General features: G+C 37.7%; 1 protein-coding gene across 12 annotated transcripts in view; it reads left to right on the top strand.

Moving 5' to 3' along the window:
* Positions 1 to 25,088, top strand: part of FBXW7 (F-box and WD repeat domain containing 7) — a 275,764-nt gene that overhangs the window by 210,679 nt on the left and 39,997 nt on the right. For 11 of the 12 annotated variants that reach the window (XM_038399095.2, XM_038399089.2, XM_038399091.2 and 8 more), the window contains one exon: positions 22,249 to 22,331. In XM_038399095.2, the coding sequence (XP_038255023.1) occupies positions 22,249 to 22,331 (83 nt within the window). Of the gene's footprint in view, positions 1 to 19,104; positions 19,588 to 22,248; positions 22,332 to 25,088 lie in introns of those variants that run through there. The other variant, XM_038399092.2, reaches the window with a different exon arrangement.

Genomic DNA, 25,088 nt, shown 5'->3' with positions numbered 1-25,088 from the left:
CTCGCAGCCCCCCAGGGGCCCAGGACCTCTGATTGAAAACCACTGCATTAAACAATCTGCGATTACTTGCAACTTGGTTATGATTACAGCCAGTGTCTTCAGAGGTGAAAATACCTTAACCTATTAATCTCTGGGTTCAGCTAGTCCTTTCTTTTACCTCCTGTTTGGAAAATAGTTTGTTTATAGTATGCACCAGACCATAACACTGTGTATTTGGGTACACAGTGATGTGTACTGCATTATTGCATATTCAGAATACAGGAAGATACAACAGTTATTGCAGATATGTGGAGTACTAAATATTGAGTTTGTATTGCTTGTATTTATTCAGCCATGTGTTTACAAATATTATGTTCACAGAAGCGTGAATAAAAATAGCACAAAAGTATGACAAAGTGAAACTACAACAAACATGATACTGAAAAGGCACGAGATAAACTTCGCAGTATATTTTCTTGTTTCTTGTTGCATCCCGTCCCCAATTCTTTCTCTGTTTTGTCTTTTAGACAATTGGCTGTTTGTCAGTTAAAGAAATAGTACAGTATACAAAAAATACTAATGGCTAACTTCTGGTCCAGCAGAGAAAAATGATTAATATGGCAATTCTATATTCTCAGCATTTGGAAGTAAAGTTAATAACTTTTCCCCTTAATTTATTTCAATTTCTTTTACCAAGACATCAGGTGATTTAGCTGTCTCAAAAGATTCTGTACTTTAGATGAGGTTGATGTCATGAAAATCCGATGAAGTGAGCTGTAGCTCACGAAAGCTTATGCTCAAATAAATGTGTTAGTCTCTAAGGTGCCACAAGTACTCCTTTTCTTTTTGCGAATACAGACTAACACTGTATTGCTACTCTGAAACCTGTTCTGTCTTTGACTTTGTGCTCTTTTGTATATTTGAACTATCCCTCCTAGGAATTTTTTCATTTTGCAGACTTTTTTGTACATGAGCAGGTTGATTGAAAAACTTGCAGACTTAGTTTTTAAAGGTGTCCTTCAAGTAGTTATGCAGATGTCCTATACAAAACTGCTGTAAGCTTTTATCAGGATTTGCCACATTTCAATATCTTTATATATACTTGATCTAAGTAGCATTATTCCATATGATCTTTGCATATCTGTGTCTTGAACATCAACTTCAGTGAAGAACAAAGCATAACATAGATGCACAGAGAAAGCACATTAATTACAAATGTGCAAAACATATATAATGTCAAAAAAAGTGTGATAAAACTAGAAAGTTGGGATTTTTAGCTATGGATACATTCAATAAATAGTTTGGAGTAAAATTTTATAAAAGTAAACCCATTTCCTTATTCTTTTTAAGTGTAATGGTGAAACCCTGTAGTAGCAAGCTACAGTGAAGACAAGACTTTCAAGGCTTAGCAAGTTTACCAACTAAACTTTTCCTTGTTCAAAATTCCCACCTTTTCCCACAGTTCCCCAAACTGATCATGCAATTATGTAACATAATTTAATTAAGACTACTGGAAGTGTACTATACAACTTAAGGAATTTCATAACTTGATTTATTTCCTCTAACCCTTCCTACCTCCCCTTATTCAACTTACATTGTAAAATCATCACAGTAGACACCATGTCTTTACTGACAGTCTAAAGTTCCATGCATACCTATTGTGCTACGTGTAAATGTTTACTAAATCATCTGCAGTCTACACACTGGAGCATTTTTTTCTAGTTAATTATCTACAAAGACTGTCCTTCATAGGGTTTTGCCTATGTTGAATAGTTTTGGATTTCTTCCAAGCAAACACTTGTAGTGATCTAAGACCACTGAAATCTGATATTTTTTTAGTCAGGATGGGTATAATGTATGCATTTTGAAAATGATTTCTAGACGTGAAATCCACTTTCTAAAATGATTTGGACACTAAGGAGCTTTGACTTTCAATGAGACAAAGTGCCCAAGTCTATCTTGAAAATTTTGCCCCATGTCGATTGATTTGAACCTGTATAGCCCTTTTTATACTGATGTGGTCCAATTCTTTATCGTGTGAGCCGATGGCTTCAGGAGCAGGAAGAGGCTTTTTGACCATTTGCTGGTTGCATAGAAGTGTTGGACTCTGATTTTTATAATATGGTTTGTGTGTTGCATCTTTGTCCAATGAGTTGATTTTTTCCCTTAAGGGCATCTCCTTGTGGGTATACTATGAGGCAATAAGCAGTCACAATGTAGTTAAGATTGCAACAAAGTTTCTGTTTCAAGCCAAATTTCCTGTCTAAAATCCACATGTGTAGTCAGATTATCTTGAAAAATGGAGTGCCAATTCAGGTCCCATGATAGTTTGAGGATAGCAAATTTGGGGAAATTTGATCAAGGGGTTCCAAAGTTATAGCCCCCTTCAGAAGTGACTTGATGTTAAAATTTCAACTTCCTTAACACTTCTTTGTGCCAAGATGAGGGAAAATCTCTGCGCAGGAGCCGCATGCAATTTTTGTACCACTGGAATGCCTGTGTTGAGATCTAGTATTTGATTCAAAACATAAACTCCAAAATAAAATGAATAAAACGTTATTAGACTTTTTATTTCTGGTTCTGTAGAGTGGTGTTCTGGATGACTACAGACACTGCATGGAATGCCAGCAATGTGTGCAGACTACTGACTGGAGGGAAGGAGAGAGGATATGAAAGAGTGATACCACAAAATATCGTGTAGCCTAAGGGAAGGTGTGTGAGAAAGAAAGCATATCAGATTGAGGAGACAAGCTTCAGAGGGGTAGCTGTGTTAGTCTCGATCTGTAAAAGCGGCAAAGAGTCCTGTGGCTCCTTATAGACTAACAGACGTATTGGAGCATGAGCTTTCGTGGGTGAATACCCACTTCGTCGGATGCATGTCTGACGAAGTGGGTATTCACCCACGAAAGCTCATGCTCCAATACGTCTGTTAGTCTATAAGGTGCCACAGGACTCTTTGCCACTTTTACAGATTGAAGAGTAATGGTTTTATAATGACTGCATGAATAATAGGAAAGGGGCTTACTCCAACCTCACTCAGGGTGTTTTGTTTAGACATGTTTCTTTGTTTGCACCTGCACCTGAGACTTGCCTATCTCACATCTACTTGTGTGATTTGTGAAGTGGCAAGTGTACCTGCATATACTTTGAACAGCCAGAATAGGTAAGGGCCTTCCAAACAAAAAAATATACTGTAGCTACCCATAGCCATTGCCTCTCTCTCAAAAAGAGTTGGAGCATCATCTGAAATTAGGCATGAATAGGACTGGACTGAAACATCATTCATCCAAATTCGGATTATGTTCCATAGTAGAATCACAAATAGCCTCTACTTATTTCACAATAGTTTGGGCCTTGCCCAAGCAAAATCTCAGGCAGAAGGAATGTGGCAACTAGTTCCTCCCAGACAACACAAGAATTTCAGGAACCAAAGTGAGGTGCCTTCTGCTATCTCCCAGATTCTTTTCCTCTGACAGTTCTTTCTAAAGCTGCTATCTCTTTTCCATTATTTCTCCAGCCAATCATCTCTCAAACGTGAAGCTTTCGTTCACAGAATCATTAATGTGCTCTCCCAGAACATGAATTTAATTCCCAATACTCAAACATTGGAAAACCATTTGATCTTTTTAATAGTTGATCAGAGGAGGAAGCAGGCCTTTTGATAATAAATGAGAGGGGATAGTTTGGGAAAGGCCTTGCAAGTCAACAGAAGCTTTATATTGGTCATCATTGGCAGCAACAGTGCAAGCTTGCAAATGTGTATAAACTTTGTTTCTGAGGGTCTTCTTTTAGGAGTAAAACTATATTTCAGTCTTTCATATTCATGTGGGGCCAGATTTTTCTAGTCCACCAAGTTCACTTTGTTTCACTCACACAGTTCAAAATGAACTGAAGCACCCAGAGATGTTCACTGGAGAATTTTGAAATTCAAGACAAGCAGTTCATATTTGATGTGATAGAGAAAGGGGAGCCAGTGGAGAGATGCAGCTAGAGCGGAGACATGGTCAAAGAAATTGGGTGGGAGAATGATCCTGGCAGTAGCATTCTGAATGGATATGAGGGGGTCAAGCTTGCATTTGTCAAGGTCCGAGAAAGGGATGATGTAGTAATTGAGATGTGAAGTGATGGGAGCTGGGATGAGACTTTTAGCAGTGATTGGATAGGAAAGGCCGATAGAGAAATTATGCAGAAAGAATCTTCAGGATTTGGATAAAGCCTGGATATGAGGATCTAGAGAGAGGTTTGAGTGGAAGATGACATTCAGGTTGCTGGCCTGAGTGACAGATAAGATGGCAGAGTTGCCACAAATATGAAGAAAGGAGGTCTGGAGAGAGCTTCAGGTGAGGACTAAGAGGTCTGTTTAGTCCTGTTGAGCTTGAATTGTTGACTAGACATCCACAGGGAGCTGTGGATTCTTTAACAGGTTACTGGCCTAGTGGATGTAGGGAAGCCGTAGATGTAATATATCTTGATTTTTAGTATGGCTTTTAACACAATTTATAAGCAATCTTTGCCTATAAGCAAACTGGGGAAATGTAGTCTAGATGAAATTACTGTAAGGTGGGAGCACAACTGGTTAAAAAACCGTACTCAGAGTAGTTATCAGTGGTTTGCTGTGAAACTGTGAGGGTGCATCTACTGGGGTACTGCTAGGATCATTCCTGTATTAGGTACTATTCAATATGTTCATTAATGAGTATGGAGTGGAGAGTGTGCTTATAAAGTCTGCAGATGAAACCATGCTGGGAAGGGTTGCAAGAACTTTGCAGGATAAAATTAGAATTCAAAATAACCCTGACAAATTGGAGAATTGGTCTGAAATCACCAGATGAAATTCAGTAAAGATAAGTGCAAAGTTCTTCACTTAGAGAAAGAAAAATCAAATGCCCAACTATAAAACGGAGAAATAACCGGCCAGGTGGTAGTTCTGCTGAAAAGGATTGGGGCGTTGTAGTGAATCTCAAATTGAATGAGTCAACCATGTGATGCAATTGAGAAAAAGATTATCATCCTGGGATGTATTAACAGGAGTGCTGTATCTAAGACACATGGAGGTAATTGTCATACTCTACTTGGTACTGGGGAGGCCTTAATTGAACTACTATGTCCAGTTCTGGGGTCATATTTCAGGAAAGATGTGGACAAATTGGAGAGTGTCCAGAGGAGAGCAACAAAAATGAGAAAAGATTTAGAAAACCTGACCCATGAGGAAAGGTTAAAAAAACAGCATGTTTAGTCTTGAGATGACTGGGAGGGTGGGGACCTGATAACTCTTCAGACAGGTTAAGAGATGTGATAGAGGTCTGTGATGAATTGTCTCCACGTCCACTGAAGATAGGACAAGAAGTAATGGGCTTACTCTGTAGAAAGGGGGATTTATGTTAGATATTAGGAAAACCTTTCTAGCTATAAGGGTAGTTAAGCATTGGAATAGGTTTCCAAGGGAGGCTGTGGAATTCCCATGATTGGAGGTTTTTAAGAACAGGTTAGACAAACAGCTGTCAGGGATGGTCTAGGTTTACTCAGTGCTGCTACAGCACAGGGAACTGAACTTGATGACTTCTCAAGATCCTGTCCAGCCCTACATTTCTATGATTCTGTGTCAGAGACAGACCAAAATTTTAGTTTTTGACAGAAGAAGAAAGATCTGCGATAGAGAGGTAAATCTGCAGATAAGAATACCCAGACATAAGGTGTAGAGGGAGAAAAGTGAACCAAGGACAAAGTCCTGTGGAGTCCCACAGAAAGTTTGGGGGTGGGGATGAGGTGGATCTGTCAAAGGACATGCTGAAGGAGTGATTAGAGAGGTGGGAGGAGAACCAACAGAGGACAGCGTCATTGAAGCCAATGGAAGACAAGGCTCAATAAGAGCCTGTCCATGGCTGCCAGGTCAAGGAGGATGAAGGTCGAGTACTGGTTCTGAGCTTTGGCTAAGAAGAGATGATTAGAAAGTTGGTGGGAGCAGTTTAAGTGAAGTGCAAGGGATGGAAGCTGAATTGCAGAGGGTCTGAGATGGAATTGGAGGAGAGGAACTCTAGACAGTGATTGGAGATAGTACATTTAGTGAGCTGAGAAATGAAAGAGAGATGGGGTGATAGTTGAAGAAGCAAGTAGGGTCAAGGGTTGGGCAGGTTTAAGAAAGGAGAGACTGAAGTATGCTTGTGTACCAGAGGAAAATGAGAGGTTGAAGAGAAAGAAAAGTGAGGGATGAGGGTGAGCACAAAGATCAGGAGATGGAGGAAAATGTCTCCAGAGATGAGGAAGATTTGAGTGTGACTTATGCTGTCCAGAGGACGGGGGAGTTCAGAATGGAGACAGGAAGAGGAGCAGCAGGCAGAGGGTGAGAACTGACTCTCTTACACTCTTCCCTCAATGTTCATGTCCCTTTAGTGTAGCCTTTTGTTGAGTATCACTGCCTAGAGAATGTGACATGCAGCACAATACCGTCTCTCTTCCTTTTCTCTTTTTAACTGATGAGGGGATTGGTAAACAGATTCCATCAGTGCCAAATTAGTATATTGGTGCAACATTACATTAAAAACTTTTTCACTACGTAGAGGTCTTCTACACTTTAATTTGGTTAGTTGAGAGTTGTTGGAGTATCTCTGGCATTGCTGTAAAGGTAGTTGCTTGAGCATACCCATAGCTTACTTGCTTTAATTGTTGAATGAATAAAGGGAATAAATTAGATAAAATTTGACACTGCTACCTGTTGTGTTCTTTGTATAAATTATATTTTTATGCAGATGAAAATGGATTTGAAAGAATAGTTTGTGATAGTTTTGTGTCTTTTCTAGAGTTTTAAACATAATTTAAGGTGCCAGAGGCAAAGTATTCCTAGGTAGTCTGCCACAGTGGTAGGTCAGACTGTCCTCAGATGTTTTAATTTGTACTATCTCATTGGGGTTTTTTTGTTTTTGCTAAATCAGCAATATAAGTGGCTCAAATTCACTTAAGTAACTGGATTAAAGAAATACTAAGCAGCTGCATAACATTACAAATTTTAAAACAATGTTTGCTATCCAATTTTGTGGTTACAAAATGAACAGAACAGTAAACCAAATACTGCTGAAATCTTTAATTTACTTCATCCTGTCTGTGGGGGGAAAAAATGGTAGGCTTTTGAAAAACAGGAATATAGTTACTTGACTCACTGTTTGTTCAACATTGAATGGATTTTGTTTAGGGAAAGTATCAATTGCTTAGCTTTCAGCTGATGAGTTTTTAGAAGTACTGGAGAAATGATTAAATATGTAATGCCTGTGGACGTGAAAAGGCTACAATATGCAGTTTTTCTCTGGTAGAATCTATCTCTTTGAGAGATTTACTTCATGGTATTAATGTTTTTAATTGGATAAAGGAACATCACTTTTTCTTGATCAAAATGGTCTCCCAATATAGACAATAAAAAGCTACTGATATTGGCAATTGACATTTTTCTGTATCTTTTATTGAGGTAGTACTTTTTGAAACTTTCTTTTAATGCTAAAATAATACCTGCAAAGGGGCTATTTGTTTGAGACCGTTCCTGTTCTCTTTGAAGTCTCTCTTTTCAATATCTATTCTGAGAATTGAATGAACTAGAGCATTCATCTCTATTCTTACTTATTTAATGCTACATTCAGTGCAAAAATCAATTAACAATCCTATGTCCTCATTCTAGATTGTGAAATACTTACCCTTGATAGTGCCCTATTGCCTCCCTTGTATAGACAGAAAAGTCTGAGAGACTATTTCCTGACTCAAGGCACTGGTTTGCAGATGACTTTCATTTAGATGGGACAGGTTCACTAGCTTGCCAACTCCAATAGCAGCCCTTCTTGATGTGAAATTGCACAGCAGAAGGTTAATGACAATGGGTTAGAGAGGCTTCAAAGGGTTTTGTATGACCCCAGCATGCTTGGCATTCCTTTCTGCTGTGTAAAGGTTGGGAATTGTCTCCCCACGGTCCAAAGAACACACTTAGGGCAAGGAACCTAGCTCTGTGGTAGGTTTCTCCTCTGCCCTTGCAAAGAGAAGAAGATTGTTATGGCAATAAATCAGGAAGATCATAGGCATATGGAAGAAAACTAAATTCCCTCCTCCATATTATAGTGTATGTATGCATTTTCATACATAGTGAAAGTGAAGTATATGTAGTATATCATACCATGTATTAAAGTTAAAGTTAATGGTTACAATCAGCCAGAGATTCTAAAGCAAGAGAGGGGGAAATTAGTATTTATGAAAAAAATTGTTCTGGGGCATTTTATACATGCTAAATTGCTCTTGTCCTAATATGCACAGACATGTTGCATAAAGATATTTTAAGAAAGTGTGAATGTTCTATTTAAATTTGTACAAAATTAATTCTAAGTAGCACTGTGCATTTAATTAAAAAAGGTAGCAGTGTTAATGAATGGCTTAAGCACTTACAGAGAGTAAAGATGTTTACATTTTATTCTCTATTCTCCTGAAGACTTACGTTGACTATTTGGACATATCACTTGTCCTCAGTTTCCCTCTGGGGATAACAGTATACTTCCCAGGTGATTAATATTTATAAAGCCTTGTCTTAAGATCGAAAATGGGAGGAGGGATGATAGCACTGCCTATTATTAAGGTTGCCTGCCACTTCCCATTTAAGACTCTTTTTCAGTTGCTTATAACTTTAACAAACTTTAACCATTCAGGTTCAAATTTTCCATAACAGGTGTTTGTCTCAAGTTAACGTGTTTTGGAAAATTTCATCCAACATAGTTCAGTCATGTTAGAGAATGTGGCTAGGGAAAAATGTTGTTTTACCCATGTTAAAATATTCCAGACATCTTTTCTTTAGAAAGCTCTAGTGTCAGTGTCAACATGCTTTGGAGGATGGACTTAAACTTTGGCAAAGTGGTGTTTTTTTTATAAAGGATATGCAGTGTGACATCCCCATGAAAATCCCCCCAAATTTGGCCAAGTTATAAGCCTTTCCAAAAATCACAAGTTTGCACGCTCAGTAGAGACTTCAGAGATTTTAGCAGCTGAAATTTGTATGAAGATTCCATCCTCACTGAGTATGCTCGGTTCCTTTCATAGTTCCCGGTGCTGACCAGACTGCACATGCACCATCCCCACATAGCGAATGAGCATGCTTCATCCCTTCTCAGTTGTTACATATGATAGGGCTGCACATGTACCATCACTACAGAGCATCTGAGCAAAGCTAGACCTCCCCTGTATTGGAGCCTGTTTCTGCTATGCTTTCAGTGACTATCCCTATGCTGGTAGCATGGAAGGAGGAAGATGCCTGATTTGAATTCAGAGAGGACTGTGAGGGGAAGGAAAGGAATAGTTTGGGAGAAGGAGTCTGATGAGACTGGGACTGGATAAAGGTGAAAAACTGATACCACTTAGGCAAGAAGACTGGAAAAGGGAGCCTGGTGGATAGGTTAGGACTGTGAGGCAGAGGCTAGCTGATTGGGTAGACTGAGAATGGGAGCCAAAAGGTGGTGAGAGGAAGTCGGGAGAAATTGGGCAAGGAGACTAGGACGAGAACCTGGGGTAGGGAGTTGGAATTGATTGGACAAGGAATGTAGGACTGGGAGGCAGGTCAGGGAGACTGAGACTGGGGGCCAGTGAGGAAAATGGGGGTACACAGATCACATGGGGAACTGGGGGAGAGAGTCTATTGTCTGGACAAGGAGACTGAGACTAGGAACCAGTGGCGGGGGACAAGGTGAGGAAAGATGGGATACAGATTTAACAAGGAGTTGCAGTGCAGCAGAACTGGGACTGGCTGGACAAAGAGACTGGTACAAAGAGCTAGGAAGGGGAAGAGACTGGGAAAAGCAATCAGGAAGCAGGTAGGAAGAGAGACTGCTATTGGATGAGGATCCATAGAGGGAAAATAGGACTGGAAACCAGTGGGTAGAGGGCAGGAAAAGAGATCAGATGAGAAGCTGGAAGGAGATACTGGTACTGGCTGGGCAAGGAGACTGCAGCTTGGTGATGGGGAGGACCTTGTGGTTCCAGGAGTGAGCAAGGAGGGGGAGACTCTGACTGTCTGGGCAAGGAAACTGGGGATGAGAAGCCTGAGGTGTGGAGAATGGGACCGGGGAGGCAAGTAGAATGGAATTTGGACTAAGAACTGGGGTGGGAAACGAGTCAGAACAGGGTGAGTTGGAGAGGACAGTTAAGAAAGAGTCAGGCTTGGCAGGAATGGGCAGAAGGGTCTCTGATCACTAGAACACACTCCAATGCAGGGCCTGGATTGGAACCCAAGTGTCCTAAATATCACCATTGTTCTGCTGTTAGGAAATATCTGAGACACCCACTGACAAAGTGTCTCTCTCATCCCCCGTTAGTGCTAATGCATATGGAGGATGACAACATACTATTGCTGTTAGTTATTCCATTTGCTCAACTGATGGAGGTCTGAGTAGTGGAACTGAAGATTGCAACCCCACTAATGACAGGTTTCAGAGTAGCAGCCGTGTTAGTCTGTATTCGCAAAAAGAAAAGGAGGACTTGTGGCACCTTAGAGACTAACAAATTTATTAGAGCATAAGCTTTCGTGAGCTACAGCTCACTTCATCGGATGCATTTGGATGCACCAAATGCATCCGATGAAGTGAGCTGTAGCTCACGAAAGCTTATGCTCTAATAAATTTGTTAGTCTCTAAGGTGCCACAAGTACTCCTTTTCTTTTTGCGAACCCCACTAATGACTCATGTGGGTGTCAATATGATGCCACATGATGGAATTTTGTTTTTTCGGTTTGCTTTTTTAAAAACCTAGGAAATTATCCAAAAAACCCCCCCAACATTAAAAAACATTAAGGTTGCAAAGACAAACATGCGTAAGTTAAGAAATGCCAGATGTAGGATTATCTTAATTTAGCCCCCTTATCCATATTCATTACAATTAGGTTTGGTGGAATTTGGTTTTTTTAAATAATTTTGATGGCTAATATTGATGTTTATTTTCACAGTGACACAAAATTATAGGGTTAAAACCATTTTTTCATTTTTTATCTACTTAAATTTTCATAGATGTAAAAAAATTAATGGGGGGAGGTCAGACGAGAATAATTTAGTGACAGCAGACAGATTAAAAATTTAAAGGTTTATAACAATTCAAAGAAATTGTCAACATCACAGGTCAATATATACACAGTAAATATTCTTAAATCAAACTCTGATAACTTCTCAAGCAGCACTTTTCTTTGCCCATCTATAAATTTATATTATTGATGGAATTTTTTTTTGTCAGTTTGTGTGATGAAATCAATGTTTAGTGACATTTACTGATAAAAATATATTTTTTGAAGCCTAATTATGGTGCTGTCTTTATATGATCACATTTACCACAAGATCCTGTTTCACTGAGAGCACAAGATGGGCCTGCTCTGGGGATGAATCAGGGTTGTTTAGTGAAGGAGGCAGTTGTCTAGAGTGCTGCTGCTTCATTCACTGCAGAAGATGGAAGGTGTGTAGTGAATGAACCAGGGAATTGCTAGAAGACAAAGGAGGGTCTCATGGTTAAGCTAGTTGAATGCTGCCCTGGAGGACAGGATTCTGTCCTTGTCTCAGCCACAGAGTTCCTATGTCATAGGCAAGTCACTCAAATCAAACTTTTTACAGGTCGTCACTAATTGTGTGCCCCTCACTTTTTGGATGTCCAACCTGATACCCTGGGGTCTGAGTTGCAGAAATGCTGAGCACTCACAAATGCAACCGAAGTCAGTGGGAGTTGTGACTGAATATATAAAATGCTATATAATGCTAAATAATCTGAAAAATCAGGCCCCAGGCATCTTAAATTTAAGGACCCAGAATTAGCAGACACTTTTGACCTTTGTCTCTGTCCCTTAGCAACCAATGTATAAAATGGGGATAATAGTGCCCCTTCATCTCATAGGGGTGTTATGAAGATAAATTAATTTGTCTGTGAAGCACTGAGATATAGGGATAAGTGCCACTGAGAAACTCATGAGGAAGTTAATAATTCTGTCTTCAGATCATGGTCTGAATAGTATGCAGTTAAATAAGACATGGGGCCACTGAACAATGAGCATAAAACAAAATATTAAATAGCGGCTCATTAAGTGAGCACTGTCCAGCCTGTGAACTGAATGAGGCTGGGATTCTGTGGATAAAAAAAGTATGCGATCATGTAATCAAATACTTATATTCTGGCATTTCCTAACTTGTGTGTGCTTGACTTTGCAATCTTAATAATCTTTTAATGAAGGTTTTTTTGATTAATAGTGCAAAAGTTCAGTCTTTGTACCCATTTAGTCCTTTGTTGTACCTCAGCTGAGATTCCTGGCTCAATCTCCTGTCTCTTCTGTTATGAACTTTAACCCTACCATTCATCCTCTCTACATTCCTAGAATTGGAGAGATTGGTAGAGGAACAATTTTATAAATGTAGGGTTTAACTTGTATTTCCAAATAAACCACATACATTACAGTACAGGAACGGTTAGCAAACATTTTAAATGCAGCACTGGTATCTTCTATAGTTGAGGTTGCTGGAGTGTTTCTTATTCTAATCATCTGGAAATAGGAATTCATATTTTTTCCAACACATTCATCTTTCAGGCTGCAATTTGAAGACAGGCCTTATTTCTGCTCAAGCGTGATATTTTTTCTTTAAGTCTGAGCAAAAACAGTTGAGCCATTTGTGTTCAAGGAGAAAATATACTTTTTCCTTGTAAATACAAATTCTTGTGATTTTTTTGTAAATGAGCTCTATAACTGAAACATGTAGGCAGAAAGCTGAAATTTGGCAGAGATATAATCTTCGAGTGTTCTGGTCACAGTCAGTGTTGATCTGGTAAAGTTATAAGCCTTTGGAAAAACTCACTCACAGTAAGGTTTAATAGGGGAATCACAGATGCATGTTGTTCCCACTGAAGTCAGAGGAATACATATACTTTTACTCAAGGGCAATTTGATCCCAGTTTTTTAACAATGATAATTTGTATTTTAAATAAGGATCAGTCAGCAAATTCAGCTAGACACTTAAACATTACATTAACATTACAAAATGTATGCAAGGGGTCAGAACCTGGCCCTTGGCTCTGTCATCTTTGCAATGCCTTTGAAGAGCAGCCAGAGATTACTCTAACCAATGGGGAATCTCTGGGTGGTTGATGGCTGTACACAACCCACTTCCCCTACCTTTAGCTTGGATGTTGGGATCTAGGAGGGGTGTGCTAAGAGCAGGGCCAGAATGCATTGCACTGTGGTAATCTCAGCTAAAGGACAGTGTGAAATTCTGTCTCCTGCAATTTAGAGCAGAGTATCATGGGAAAGCAAAGGTGGTACAGAGCCGTTCCACTGGAGAGAGATGTCTTACACTGACCACAGGTCACCTAAAGCTGGGAACTGACTCAGGGTTTGTGCCGATATCAGTCAATCAATATCGATATCAATATTACCTGTGCCACTATTGAATAATACAGCAAACTTAAACTCATCAAAAATCACCAATAGCATTTTAATGCTAATTGTATAGTACCTTAGTGAGACTGTCACAGGGTCTCTCCACTCAGAAAATGTTCCTACAACCAAAACTAGTTCTTTCTATGGTGTAATGTTTTACTGTAATCTCTGTCCTTCTGGGGATTATATAGCTCTGTGGGTGATTTGTGTAATTCAATCTAGTCTTTCATTATAAGTAATAGACAGTCTTAATTACAGCATGCCACATAACAAAATGTTAAAGGTTCTAGAAATGTTGCCAACAGGAAAAGCATTGGACAATGCGAATTTTGATTAATTAAGAGAGCTGGCAGTACTGACTGGGAAATAAGATTTTGTGTCCGCTGGAAACTGTGTAATTTTGGTGTAGAAATGTTTCCATTTGTTGTGAATTGTAATAATTAAGTGGTTTTTTAAAAGTTGTCTTCTGAGATAGAAAGTTTGCTGATGTTGAGTACATATGAATTGTGAAATTTAGATATTTACTTAACTAATTTTTTCACTTCTGAAGGAAGTTATAAAGTTGTGTTTCAGTGGGTAGTCTGCTTCAGTTGCAATACAGTATGCTAATCGTGTGGAGGGAAGATTGATGAACTAGGCCTCAGAATAATGGCTCTTTCTAAGGAATGGAAACTGCCACAAGTACTCTTTTCTTTTTGTGGATACAGACTAACATGGCTGCTACTCTGAAACCTGACAATTGGTTTTGAAGACTGTTGCATGTCAGGCAAAGATGAAAATGGGTATTATGTTTGTTCTCTCTCCTACCCCCTCTCAAACCACCTATAGCAGTGGAAGAGTAGATGTGTTTCGCCACCCCTTGACCTTACCTGGTGCCACCCAGGGGGCCGCTCAAAGATTCATGGATTCGTAGGATTGAGCAAGATCTGGGAACGTTGTTACACAACACCTAGTACACTGCCATCACCCATAGTCACTCTGGCTGGCACAACAATCCTTAGTAGACTATGCATGTGTGTATGTTTCCTCTCTTCCTCAAAAAGGAAGAGAACAAGATTGCCAGATATAGTCACCATTAAAATATTTGCATCTGCCAATTCTTAGCTGTCCATATATTTTTCCCATATAATTAGAATAAGTAGTATAATACCCTATATTTAGACTAAATAATAGCTGAGAAACTAAGTATCTATTGTGTGATAACTATTCGCAAATGGTGACTCTTTGGGCTAATATAATGGTCATGATTCAAGTAAAGAAATTAATAGGTAAAGCAAGTTTTGTGTGGGAGGGGCTGTTTCATCAGAGAATGACTGGCAATCATGAGCAGTGGGGGAAAGTAATCATCAGTAATGTGATTACATCAATAATCATCACCAGAAGAGAAGAAAATGGGAAAAGTAAAATAGAAACACAGTATTTTACTTTAACCTCCTAAGAAAACTGCTAATGATTAGTTGACTACCTCATCCTGGAGCCCATTTTGTTGAAAAGTACATCCACCTAGGTTATAAGGTCAATCTTGTAATCTTTAGTAAATGGGTAGAGCTTGTCCATGTTGATCACCTATAAATTTTCTCTGTTGTGGCTGAGAACTCACTACTCCCAGAGTGAGTTAGCAGATTTACAGGGAGAGGCAAATCCATGGTTTTAAGTGGCTCCACTATGCAATTTTTGAATCCACAAAGCAATAATATCCTCTGCTTGTTTTTACCCTGACAGTACCGGTGCTAACTTATTTTCCATAGCTGTTTATTCCTTTAACAGTGATCTTAAATCTTCCATGTACATCCAGCATGTGCCTTTTTTTTTTCCTCATGAGCTATATTAGAGTAGGAGGAGTTAAGTCTCCTGAGACACATGCAACTTTGTTCACATCTGACGTATGAAGTCTGCTCAGGACCACTATGTTTTCATAAAATACACAGCACTGAGGCTTAATGGATGATAGTATAAATGCCAAGATTTGATGGGCAGAGTTTAAGATGATTAGTAAGGCTAATTTAGTTGGGAGATACTAACTTTATTCTTAAGGTAAAGAGCATTATAGAAAAAACATATTTAAACCCATAAAAGAACCTACACACATGCTAATAAATTTACCAGGCGTCACCCCACCCTAGGGGCTTTTTTGTGGTTACAAGTTCATGAGAGTTCATCACACTCTTACTTATGTCAAAGTTTTTCCAATCCTAATAAGGACTGGGGCCTTCCATAGACAAGGGGTCCGGTCCGTTTGCTAGATCAGGGGAAAAGGCCTTGAGTCAGCTTAAAACCCAGGCTTTTATCCAAAAGTTGTAGATTTGTTATGTTTTGGGGTTCAGTTTGTGGGTTGATTTTTTTTGTCTGTTGAACCTGGAGAATCCACTTGGAATTAATACATAATGTATATCTCCATGGGGAAGGGTGGCTTCAAAAACTGATAACAGAGGAAGTTCATGAGCATCCTCTCCTTTCTACTAAAGAAGGTCCATACAATGCCATAATAACACATACACAATTTCATTTTAATACAGTGTACTCTAAAGTTACTAACCCTAATTCAATAAGGTTTATCTTAATTCTGTACAATTTAGCTTAATTCCATAAGATTTGTTCAGGATATTGTCAGTCTGTCATAGGCATAGCCAGCTTAGTTTGTCCTCTGGAATAATGAAACTGTTTAGGGTCTGTCTGCTTAGTCTTTTCCTTTTGCTGGGAAACTACCATTTTGTGTGAATAGGTTCTTCCTTTACTTCCTTTCAAGTGATGACTAGCTCTTTTTGTAGAGCCTCATTTGAATGTATTTTTGCCAGGTTTAGAATTCTCAGATTGTTCAGCCTGCAGCTCAGAGATGTTAATTACCTTCTTTAACCTAGGCTCAAAAAATTCCACTGGGAAAATTCTTTCCTGGGAATCCATGGCAAACTTGATTTACTTTGATTTGTAGAATTTCCATTTTGCCACAGACTTCCTGTGACTTTGGGCAAGTCATTTTAATCTCTGCCTCAGTTCCCATCTGTAAAATGAGTATAATGCTTTTCCACTTAATGGGTGTTGACCATAAATCAGTGAATACTTGGGAGACACCTAGATACTACAGTTTAAGGGCTATATAAATACCTATATAGAAGATGGACAGTAACAGGGTGCTGTTCTGGCACTGCATGTCTTTTCTGAGGCAGAACTTCTGTTACATGGAGCAGGCATGCAGAGCTTAAGGGATACTTTGCTCCTTGACTGACATCTCTAAACTTCCTTACCCTCTGTATAGCAGAAGGAGCAACAACACGATTGTTCAGGAATTCCAGAATCATTCTCATGGGAGGAAGAGGAAGCTACCTCATCTCTTTTGGCCAGGTGTGGGGAGATGTGGGGGGGGATAGAGAGACTCCCAATTTATCAGATCAGATTTTTCAGCTCCTCCACTTCCCTCTTCGGTGGCATTTTCCTTCACTGCTTGGGGCGGCAAAAAAGGTAGAGCCGGCCCTGCTTGAGGAGAAGTAAGAGTTTCATCTAGACATTGCCCCTGGATTTTGCACTTTACCCCAAAATGTCTGTAATGCACTTTAGCTAACAGGCATCTAATGAACTTTTGATTATACAGTTTTCCTTTATGGTTATAGAAACCTACATTTCTCACAAACTGGAAAAAAAACATATTTTGTACATCTTTCCTGCGCCAATGTTGGTGGACAGGATGGACACCAGTCTCTTCCATTCTTCTCTGTCATTTCCTGCTTGAGATTTACTATTCTGCCCTCCCTGCTAACAGTTCTTAACATTTCTCTTGGATACCCTCATTTCCTCACAACAGTTGGTTTTCACTTGATAGTTTTGTGTGACAATCTGTATGTTGGCATTCAGAGTACATGCCTCAAATACATTCAGAGCTTCTTTCTGATTCTGATGGAAAGAGCTGGTTGGTGGTATTTCAGATCTCTTCGTTGGTGCTGAAGTCTTTGCAATCAATGTTCAGAATCTTTCGTAGGCACTTATTTTGGAAGGTGTGTAGTTTTCTGTCTGTTTTAGTAGATCTCCAACTCTTGCAGCCATATATTAGCCCTGAGATTGTTTAAACTGAAAATTCTCAGTTTTGTTTTAGTGCTTTATATCTTTGATTGCAATACTATGTTGAGTTGCCTATCCTATCGTTATCATCTCACTTCTTCTTGAGATCTCCTTTGGTTAATATGGTGCTGCCCAGGAAGATGAACTGTTCAACTTTCTTGATATTTTTGCCTTCTAATGTGATGTTACTGCTTGATGTCTGGGTTTCAGTAATGTTTGTTCTAGCATAATTAATTTTCAGCCTCATATGGCTTGCTATTTTTGCCAAGTTGTTTATCTGTCTATCTTTTCAGGGGTATCTCTGGGTAGCACAATATCATCAGCAAAGTTAGCATCAGCAAAGATTGTGTTGCTAATACACTTCTTCATTATCTACTGCAATGCGAAACAACAACGGAGATAAAATGCAGCCGTGTTCCATGCCAGCATCCACACTGAACCACTCTGTTGTCCGGTTGTTCACCCTCACAGAACACTTGGCATCTCTGTACATGGCCTTGTTAATATTGACAGTTTTAACTGGGATTCCATAGGATTTTAAAATATTCCATAATATATGTCAGTGCAAGCTGTCAAATGCCATTTGAAAATAAAAATAATTGATGAAGAGGGGAGCTTGCCATTCTATACATTTTTCTATGATGGATCTTTAGTGTAAATATCTAATCTACATGGGATGTCTTGGGCCTAAATCCACCCTGTTCTTCTCAAAGGTTTGCATCCTCTGTCTCTTTCATCCTGTGCAGTGTCATACTACAGAAGCCTTTCCCTACAACAGAGAGTAGTATAACTCCTCTCCAGTTGTTGTTCAGTAAGATCACCCTTTATCTGATAATTATTCCATGTTTCCACTGGTCAGGTGGGGTCTCTTCTTCCCAAACTTTATTGAACAGCTGTTTTGATAGGATAGTTGTATCAAGTAACTGTAAAACAAAAAACGTTGTTTGGAAAATTGTGTGTGAAATATTCAAGGCTTTCCTTAAGATTTTTCTAAGTGTGAGAGAGAAACCATCGAATGATTTGTGTGTGGACACCAAAAGCAGACATTAGAAGCTTTTTAATGTTTGGGCGGTTTTGTATAACTCTCAACTAATTTTAAAAATAGGGAGATTTTCTGGGAAGAGGATGCACAGAATATTATGCACTGGGAGGACTGCCTTCCAAGGAAAACCTTGACATTCTCTTGAATTTTACAGATTAGTCACTATAGTAATAAATATTTTAATCCATATTACATAATTTTCTATTTTAAAAGTTGCAAGTGTTAAATTTGCCAAACCATATTGTGTAGCCAACAGAATATTTCAAACATCTTTTTGGCAAATAATATATTTCAAATTATTTTAAAATTAACTGCACTTTTTAAGTACTAATTTGTGTCCACTGAAAGCACTAATGTAAAAGTCCAGTTAACTGGCCGAGGGCTACACTATAATTGTAATGAGTGGCAATGAGCTTGCTTGCTTCAACTGGAAAAATCTGAAGCATGCTGCACTTTCAAATATAAAAAAATTGTTTTGATAACATTCTACCAGGCTCCAAGGCTACTTTAAAAAATCAGTTTTATTTTTCAAAGAAAAGGTGAAGACAAGTTTGAGGAGGGGAATGTTGGTGTGGGGGCTATTTAATTTCCTGTTCAAGCCCTTCCTGTACTCTGTGCTTACAGGCTCCCCGGAGCTGAGCACCATATAATTGATGTGCAGCCTGCATTGCTGAAGGTTGGACTGCACCATTCCGTAAACGAGGGAAGATGTAATCTGATCCTCTGCTGCTAAGGGAGGAATCTGTTAAGTCAAGGCTTTGACAGGGCATAGTCTCCTCCAATAATCTTCCCCCTATCTCCCATTATTCCCTCAAGTTCTACTCCAGCAAGCTGCATGTATGTATGTGTCCTGAGAAGCGGTTTGATACTGAGCTTCATTTGCCTTTACAGTGGAGTTTTGTTACTGGTTCTGCTGCCTAATCTTCCTTTTCTGACGTGCCCGAGCATGTCCACATTAGAGTCTGTGACATACCTACCTGAAAAAGGTTTATATTGTCAGAGACTACCAAGCAGTCGGATGCTCGGGGGCACAGAATCACTGAAGGGAAAAAATACAGAAAACATGGGTTTCTACGGCACTTTAAAAATGATTTTTTACAAAGTAAGTAATCTGTTTTTTCTTGTTTGAGAGAGAGTGTGTGTCTGTGTTAAGGAAGAAAAAAATCCGTATCATCGGAGATGGCTGCAGTATCTTCTCTTTTTGGTGGTTGGATGCCTGGCATTCTGTTCTACACGATGAATGAAGGCAAATAATGAAATGGCTAAATGAGATGCAAAAAGCTTTTATTTTAGGAATCTGAGTAAGAAGTGATATGTTGATCTGAGAATTTACCTTCAAATAAACTGCTTGACTTTCAAAATGCAGCTCATCTATACATTAAACTGAAAGCACTTTATGCATAACTGTTCTTTAGTAAATCTTCTTTCTGTACCTTACCTATCTCTCAGGCTTATTTTATTTTAATTTTGCTGTGAATGTAGAAAAAGATGCAAGTAATGATGTTGATATTTACATGTAATGCAGTGTGCTATGGAAGACTTTGATACCACTCTGTATTTCTGGTAATGATGCAGAATACAGTTTGATATTTTGACTGCAAGATCAGTTATTTCAGTAAATCAACACTAAGGACTCTAGTACTTATATTCAGAGAGAATTATTTCACAAGGATGTTTTCTCGAGTATTTCTGATACAAGTTTTCAGTTGCACAAAAATCATCTTGAAATCTAAATTTTATCACTAGAGAAATCTTCTGGAAACAAAGTTTTATCTTAATATGGTAAATGCAATTGTGTCAATGAAATTACTTGGCACCCTGTGAAGTGCTGAAAGTGCATATATGTCACTAAGCTGATAAGGACAGATGAAAAAGTTTCTTAAAATAATAGAGAAAACAGGAAATTGGACATGTCATTATTAGGTAAATATAGGACTGCATGTTGATTTGAATATTTTCTATGCTCTTGTCGAAGAATAAATGAATATATCTGCGTATACTGTTGCTGGCATTATATTTCTTATACCTAACAATTTTTGCTTTTGAAAAAGTAAATCTCTTCTTTTGAGAGGGAACTAGAAGATGCATATAAGCATTGGTGTGAAGATATTCTCTCAGAAAAATCAGTTTAATTTTTAACTGAGATTAAAAACTTCCTGCAACATTAAAATACTTCCTTAAGATTCCTACTATAAGATTTCTCTAGTATGGTGTTATACTAAACAAATGAGATTTATGCCTTCAGTGGTTTTGCTGTCTTGCTCCTGTACAATGCTAAAAGATGGTCTCCATTATTCTCAGTGTTCCTTAGAACAATTTGGTCGGCAGTGGGAGTGAGTGGATAGGGTTGGTTCTTGCATTTGGGATTTGTTATGTGGGGTTTTTGTGTGTGTTGTTCTGTTTAACGTTGACATGGTTATTGTGTCCCATGTGAGGCATGGGAAAGAAAACAAGGTTTAGCTATAAGGCAAGCTATTTTTCTTTTTTAATGAGTATGTATAACCTTAGTAGTCCTTTCTCTTAATTACTAATGGAACAAAATACAAAAGCTTTATTGAATGTTTATTAAGTGACATGTAAATGTCTCAGTATTTTAAAGGAAAATGTTTCTAATGCAAACATTGTTTATAGCTGTAAAGAAACCAACTCATTTTAGGAAGGAAGACTGGTACAATAAATGGTTGAATACAATCATAAAGATGAAATTATAATATCTGCAACATTTTAAAAAACAGAGAACCACTTAGCATTACATATCCAAGATATCAACTTAAAACCATTCATTTTAACAGATTAAATTAGAGAAGCTAAAAACCCTCACAAATATTTAAGGTCCAAATTGACACACAGGTAGTTTATACATTCTGCAGCCAATAGCTGCTGTTGCTCTACTAATGGCTAAAATGTTTTCCTTACAATAAAAACAAATCTTTATTTGGCATAAAATAATTTCTTAGTTGAGCCCAAAAATCTGTGGTTGAAGATTACCAGCATATGCAGCAAGTAATCCTTATTTGTCTGGCTGGATGAACATGCCTTTCACCGGTTTCCATCTCTTTGGTAATTTTTGCAGACTTCCTTCTCCTTTTAACAGCTGCCCTGCTCATTATTTGTTTTTTGATCATATCTAATTGTGGGTGACATTCTAGACTAGATTTATTCTTTTTCATTCTACCCTTTTTGTAAAAATGTCAATGTCCTCTTTAAGTCATTTTGTTTAAGTCGATGTCATTTCATAAATGTTTGAAATATTAAATTAAAAATGTTAAGATGAGTCATTTTCAAGTATTTGAAATGTTTTTGTCTTAATGCCTAAAATATACATTTGGTCTACAATACACAGAGACTATCCAACATGTAACCCACTTCTCATTTTCAGACTTTACAGTTATAATAGCTATGAAACTGAAATAATAGGGGTGGAATTCTTTCCAGAGATTTCACAAAGATCAGTTTTTTAAATAAACCTTTAGAAAATAAATAAAAACTAAGATAGTTTTAAGTATCTTTAGTCCCCAAAGTAGCAATGTTATCACTTTAGTCATAAAATAGATACTTATTCATTAACACTATTTCACATTTGTTACTTCTAGTTGTAAACTAGAACATTATTTTAAATTATTTTATTAATGGAGGTTTCTTATGAAAATTCAGAATTAAAGTAAAAGGAAAAATGTGTTCATTTTAGATATTACAGACATGATTTATGCTGGTCATACAACTAAATCTTTGGGGTGTTTTTTTTCCCCTCCCCACCTTGCAGATGAAGAGAAAGTTGGACCATGGCTCCGAGGTCCGTTCTTTCTCTCTGGGAAAGAAACCCTGCAAAGTCTCAGAATACACGAGGTAATTAAATGTAATAACAGATGACCTGGTCATGATTCTTATGTGTACATCCTGTCTTTCCAGCTGCTCAATCTGAATCATAGCTCATCTTAAATGTTAACTCTATAGAAGAGAACTGGTGGTATTATCACTATTAGCATGTAGTTCAGTTGGTTAAAATTATGGTAACTGAAATTGAATTTTAATAGAGTAGCCAAAGTTGTATTTCTTCTTTTGAGGTTTGCTTTCAATTTCTAATATATTGCCAATCTCTGAAGAGCTTTCTACAGGTCAGAAGCATCCCTCAAAATAAAGTGTGAAATCAATACAATTTTAAAAGGGACTTAATAGTAAGAACTTCTAAAAAGAAAGGCTTTTACAAAATATGATCAAATGTATCAATTTACTAAGGCAACTGAAATACTTGAGTGGAAATTTATGTAGGCAGAACTGAACATATGATCCTAAGCAAATTACAAAAAAATACTTGCTACCTACGTTATGGTATTATTGAGTCCCCGTTCTTCTCCCTTACTCATGTTGATTAGTATGTTAGTGCACAAATAGTTCCATTTATTTCAATGAGACTCCTTGCTGAGTAAGATAATAATCAACGTGAGTAAGGGAGTAGAATAGGGCAATTTCTGAATTAGCAAGTATATTTTATTTGCTAAAGATAAGATCTTAAATGGTCTATATGCATACATTACAGTATGCTCAATAGTTGCCATAACAACTAGATATAATTGTTCTCTGATGTCCTACTGCATTCCATCATTTTGGAATTTGCATCATTGTAAAACTTTTCCTGCTACTTTCCAGTTAAAATTGGCTTAGGAAGTCAGTTCTTGAACACAACACTGTTGATGTATCTCGAAAATGTAAATTACATTTTATATGTCTCTCTGTTTAAGAGGCTTATTGCACAAATGAAAAGTTCAGAAAATGTGGGAAAATATGTTCTGTGTTTGGTCTTTGATTTTGTAAATGGCAACATTAAAGAACAACAGACCTTCTCTTGTTAGTGAGCAAATATAACCATTCTGACTTCCAGATCTCTCTAGTTGGTATATTATTTTCAATTGTTCTCAGTTTTCTGAACTCATTCTGCCAAAAACCTGCCTTTTTCTGTAACAGTTCCTCATATAACACAGTCCTTGGTGTCCACAAAAAAGGACAATTCAGGAAAGTAAACTGTTTGTCAAAATATATGTACTTGTTTTCAGAGGAATTGTTGTTACTTGTCCAGCTAGAACATGTTGTTGTGTTTTAATAGAATGAAAACAAACATTCAGAAAGTTCTAAACACAAAAAGAATAAAGTATGAATAAAGATCATGTTTAATGTGATTTCAAATGAAAAAGAGTTTCCTTTAATTTCTGTTGTGGATGACTGCAGTTTTGACCAAAAAGTCCAATGTAGCAGTGAAAGACATTTAAATAAAGGTATAACACCCCCTACATTAAAATAAAGAGCCTCCAAACATTTTATTTACTTCAAATATGTATTTTAATGCATCTAGCCTAAAGAAAGCATTTATATTTCATGTTATTTAGAACAAGTTTCTAATTTTCTAGCCCATTTTATCACCAACATTCAAAAGCTAGCCTCTGTAGATACTTACCTTCTAGAGAAATTGACCATATTCAGTCCTACTGATGATAGTTGAGAAGATGTGAAAATAGTGTCTCTCAGAAATACAGATAGCCTTTGCTTGTTCACCCACACCAAGATTAGAATTCCGCTCCTGTGCACAGGACCAGTACAAGACCTATGCACCAGTTAAATTCCACATAAGCTTAATTCACAGAGGCTTATTTTGGAACTGAAGTGTTGGATTGGCTTTTTTCTGGTCCTCTGCACAGGGGTGAAAAGAATTAGATAGAAAAGTCATTGATTTTAAAAGTATCATGGATTAACTTAAAAGCATGACTTTTCTAAGTCTTCTTTCCATTGGAATTCAGAAGGTTGAGTTTATAGACAGGAAAAAACCATTTTCATAAATGATATAGGATAGTCGTATGACTTTGAGTCATTTGATCATATTATATTTAATATTGTTTAGGTACAATGATCTAATTCTTGCATCTCAGTGTTTCTGTGTGTTCTCCTTGTTGTTAGAAGGAAAGACTCACAGGTCTGATGAGATTGACTCACAGGTCTGGGGTTTGTCTGCACCCATTAAAAAAACCCATTGGGTTATTTGCATTAGCTGAGTGTCCTTAAAAGACAACTGTGTTCTGTGAAACAAAGTGCTCTGTATTAGCTTTTGTTTACATTGAAATAACAAGTAAAGAAATAAACCTGTTCTTATCAGTCTTTAATCTTCATCAGTTTATGCAAATTATTGGTATATACTGGGAGAAAAAAAACAAAATCAGAGTTAAAATAACAGTAGTTACAAATAAATCTATATTGCATCAGTTTACAGCAATGCTCTGTCCAGTGAAATCCTGAAGAGCAAATCAGATAAAGGATTAGATTACTGCAAAATATTAAGTATATTAAAGCAAAATGTTTAGGTATCTCCAGTGTATTTGACTTCTTCATGTTCTGCAATAGTTTGTACAGATAACTATGTTTTAAATAGGAGATCCAAACTTAAGTAGGGACTATATCAATCAGATAGCTTGTAAATGAAGTGTTTTACATGATGTAAGGTGAGAGAAAATTGATGGCTGGACAACATTACTGTGGTAGCCTTCTCTAGGAGTTTAGACCAGTCACATGGGATTGAGTTCAGAAAAGGGAGGAGGAAAAAAAAAAAGACACATCACA

This window comes from Dermochelys coriacea, chromosome 4, assembly GCF_009764565.3.
Source record: "Dermochelys coriacea isolate rDerCor1 chromosome 4, rDerCor1.pri.v4, whole genome shotgun sequence".
NCBI lineage: Eukaryota > Metazoa > Chordata > Testudines > Dermochelyidae > Dermochelys > Dermochelys coriacea.
This window is presented reverse-complemented; position numbering and strand designations above follow the sequence as displayed.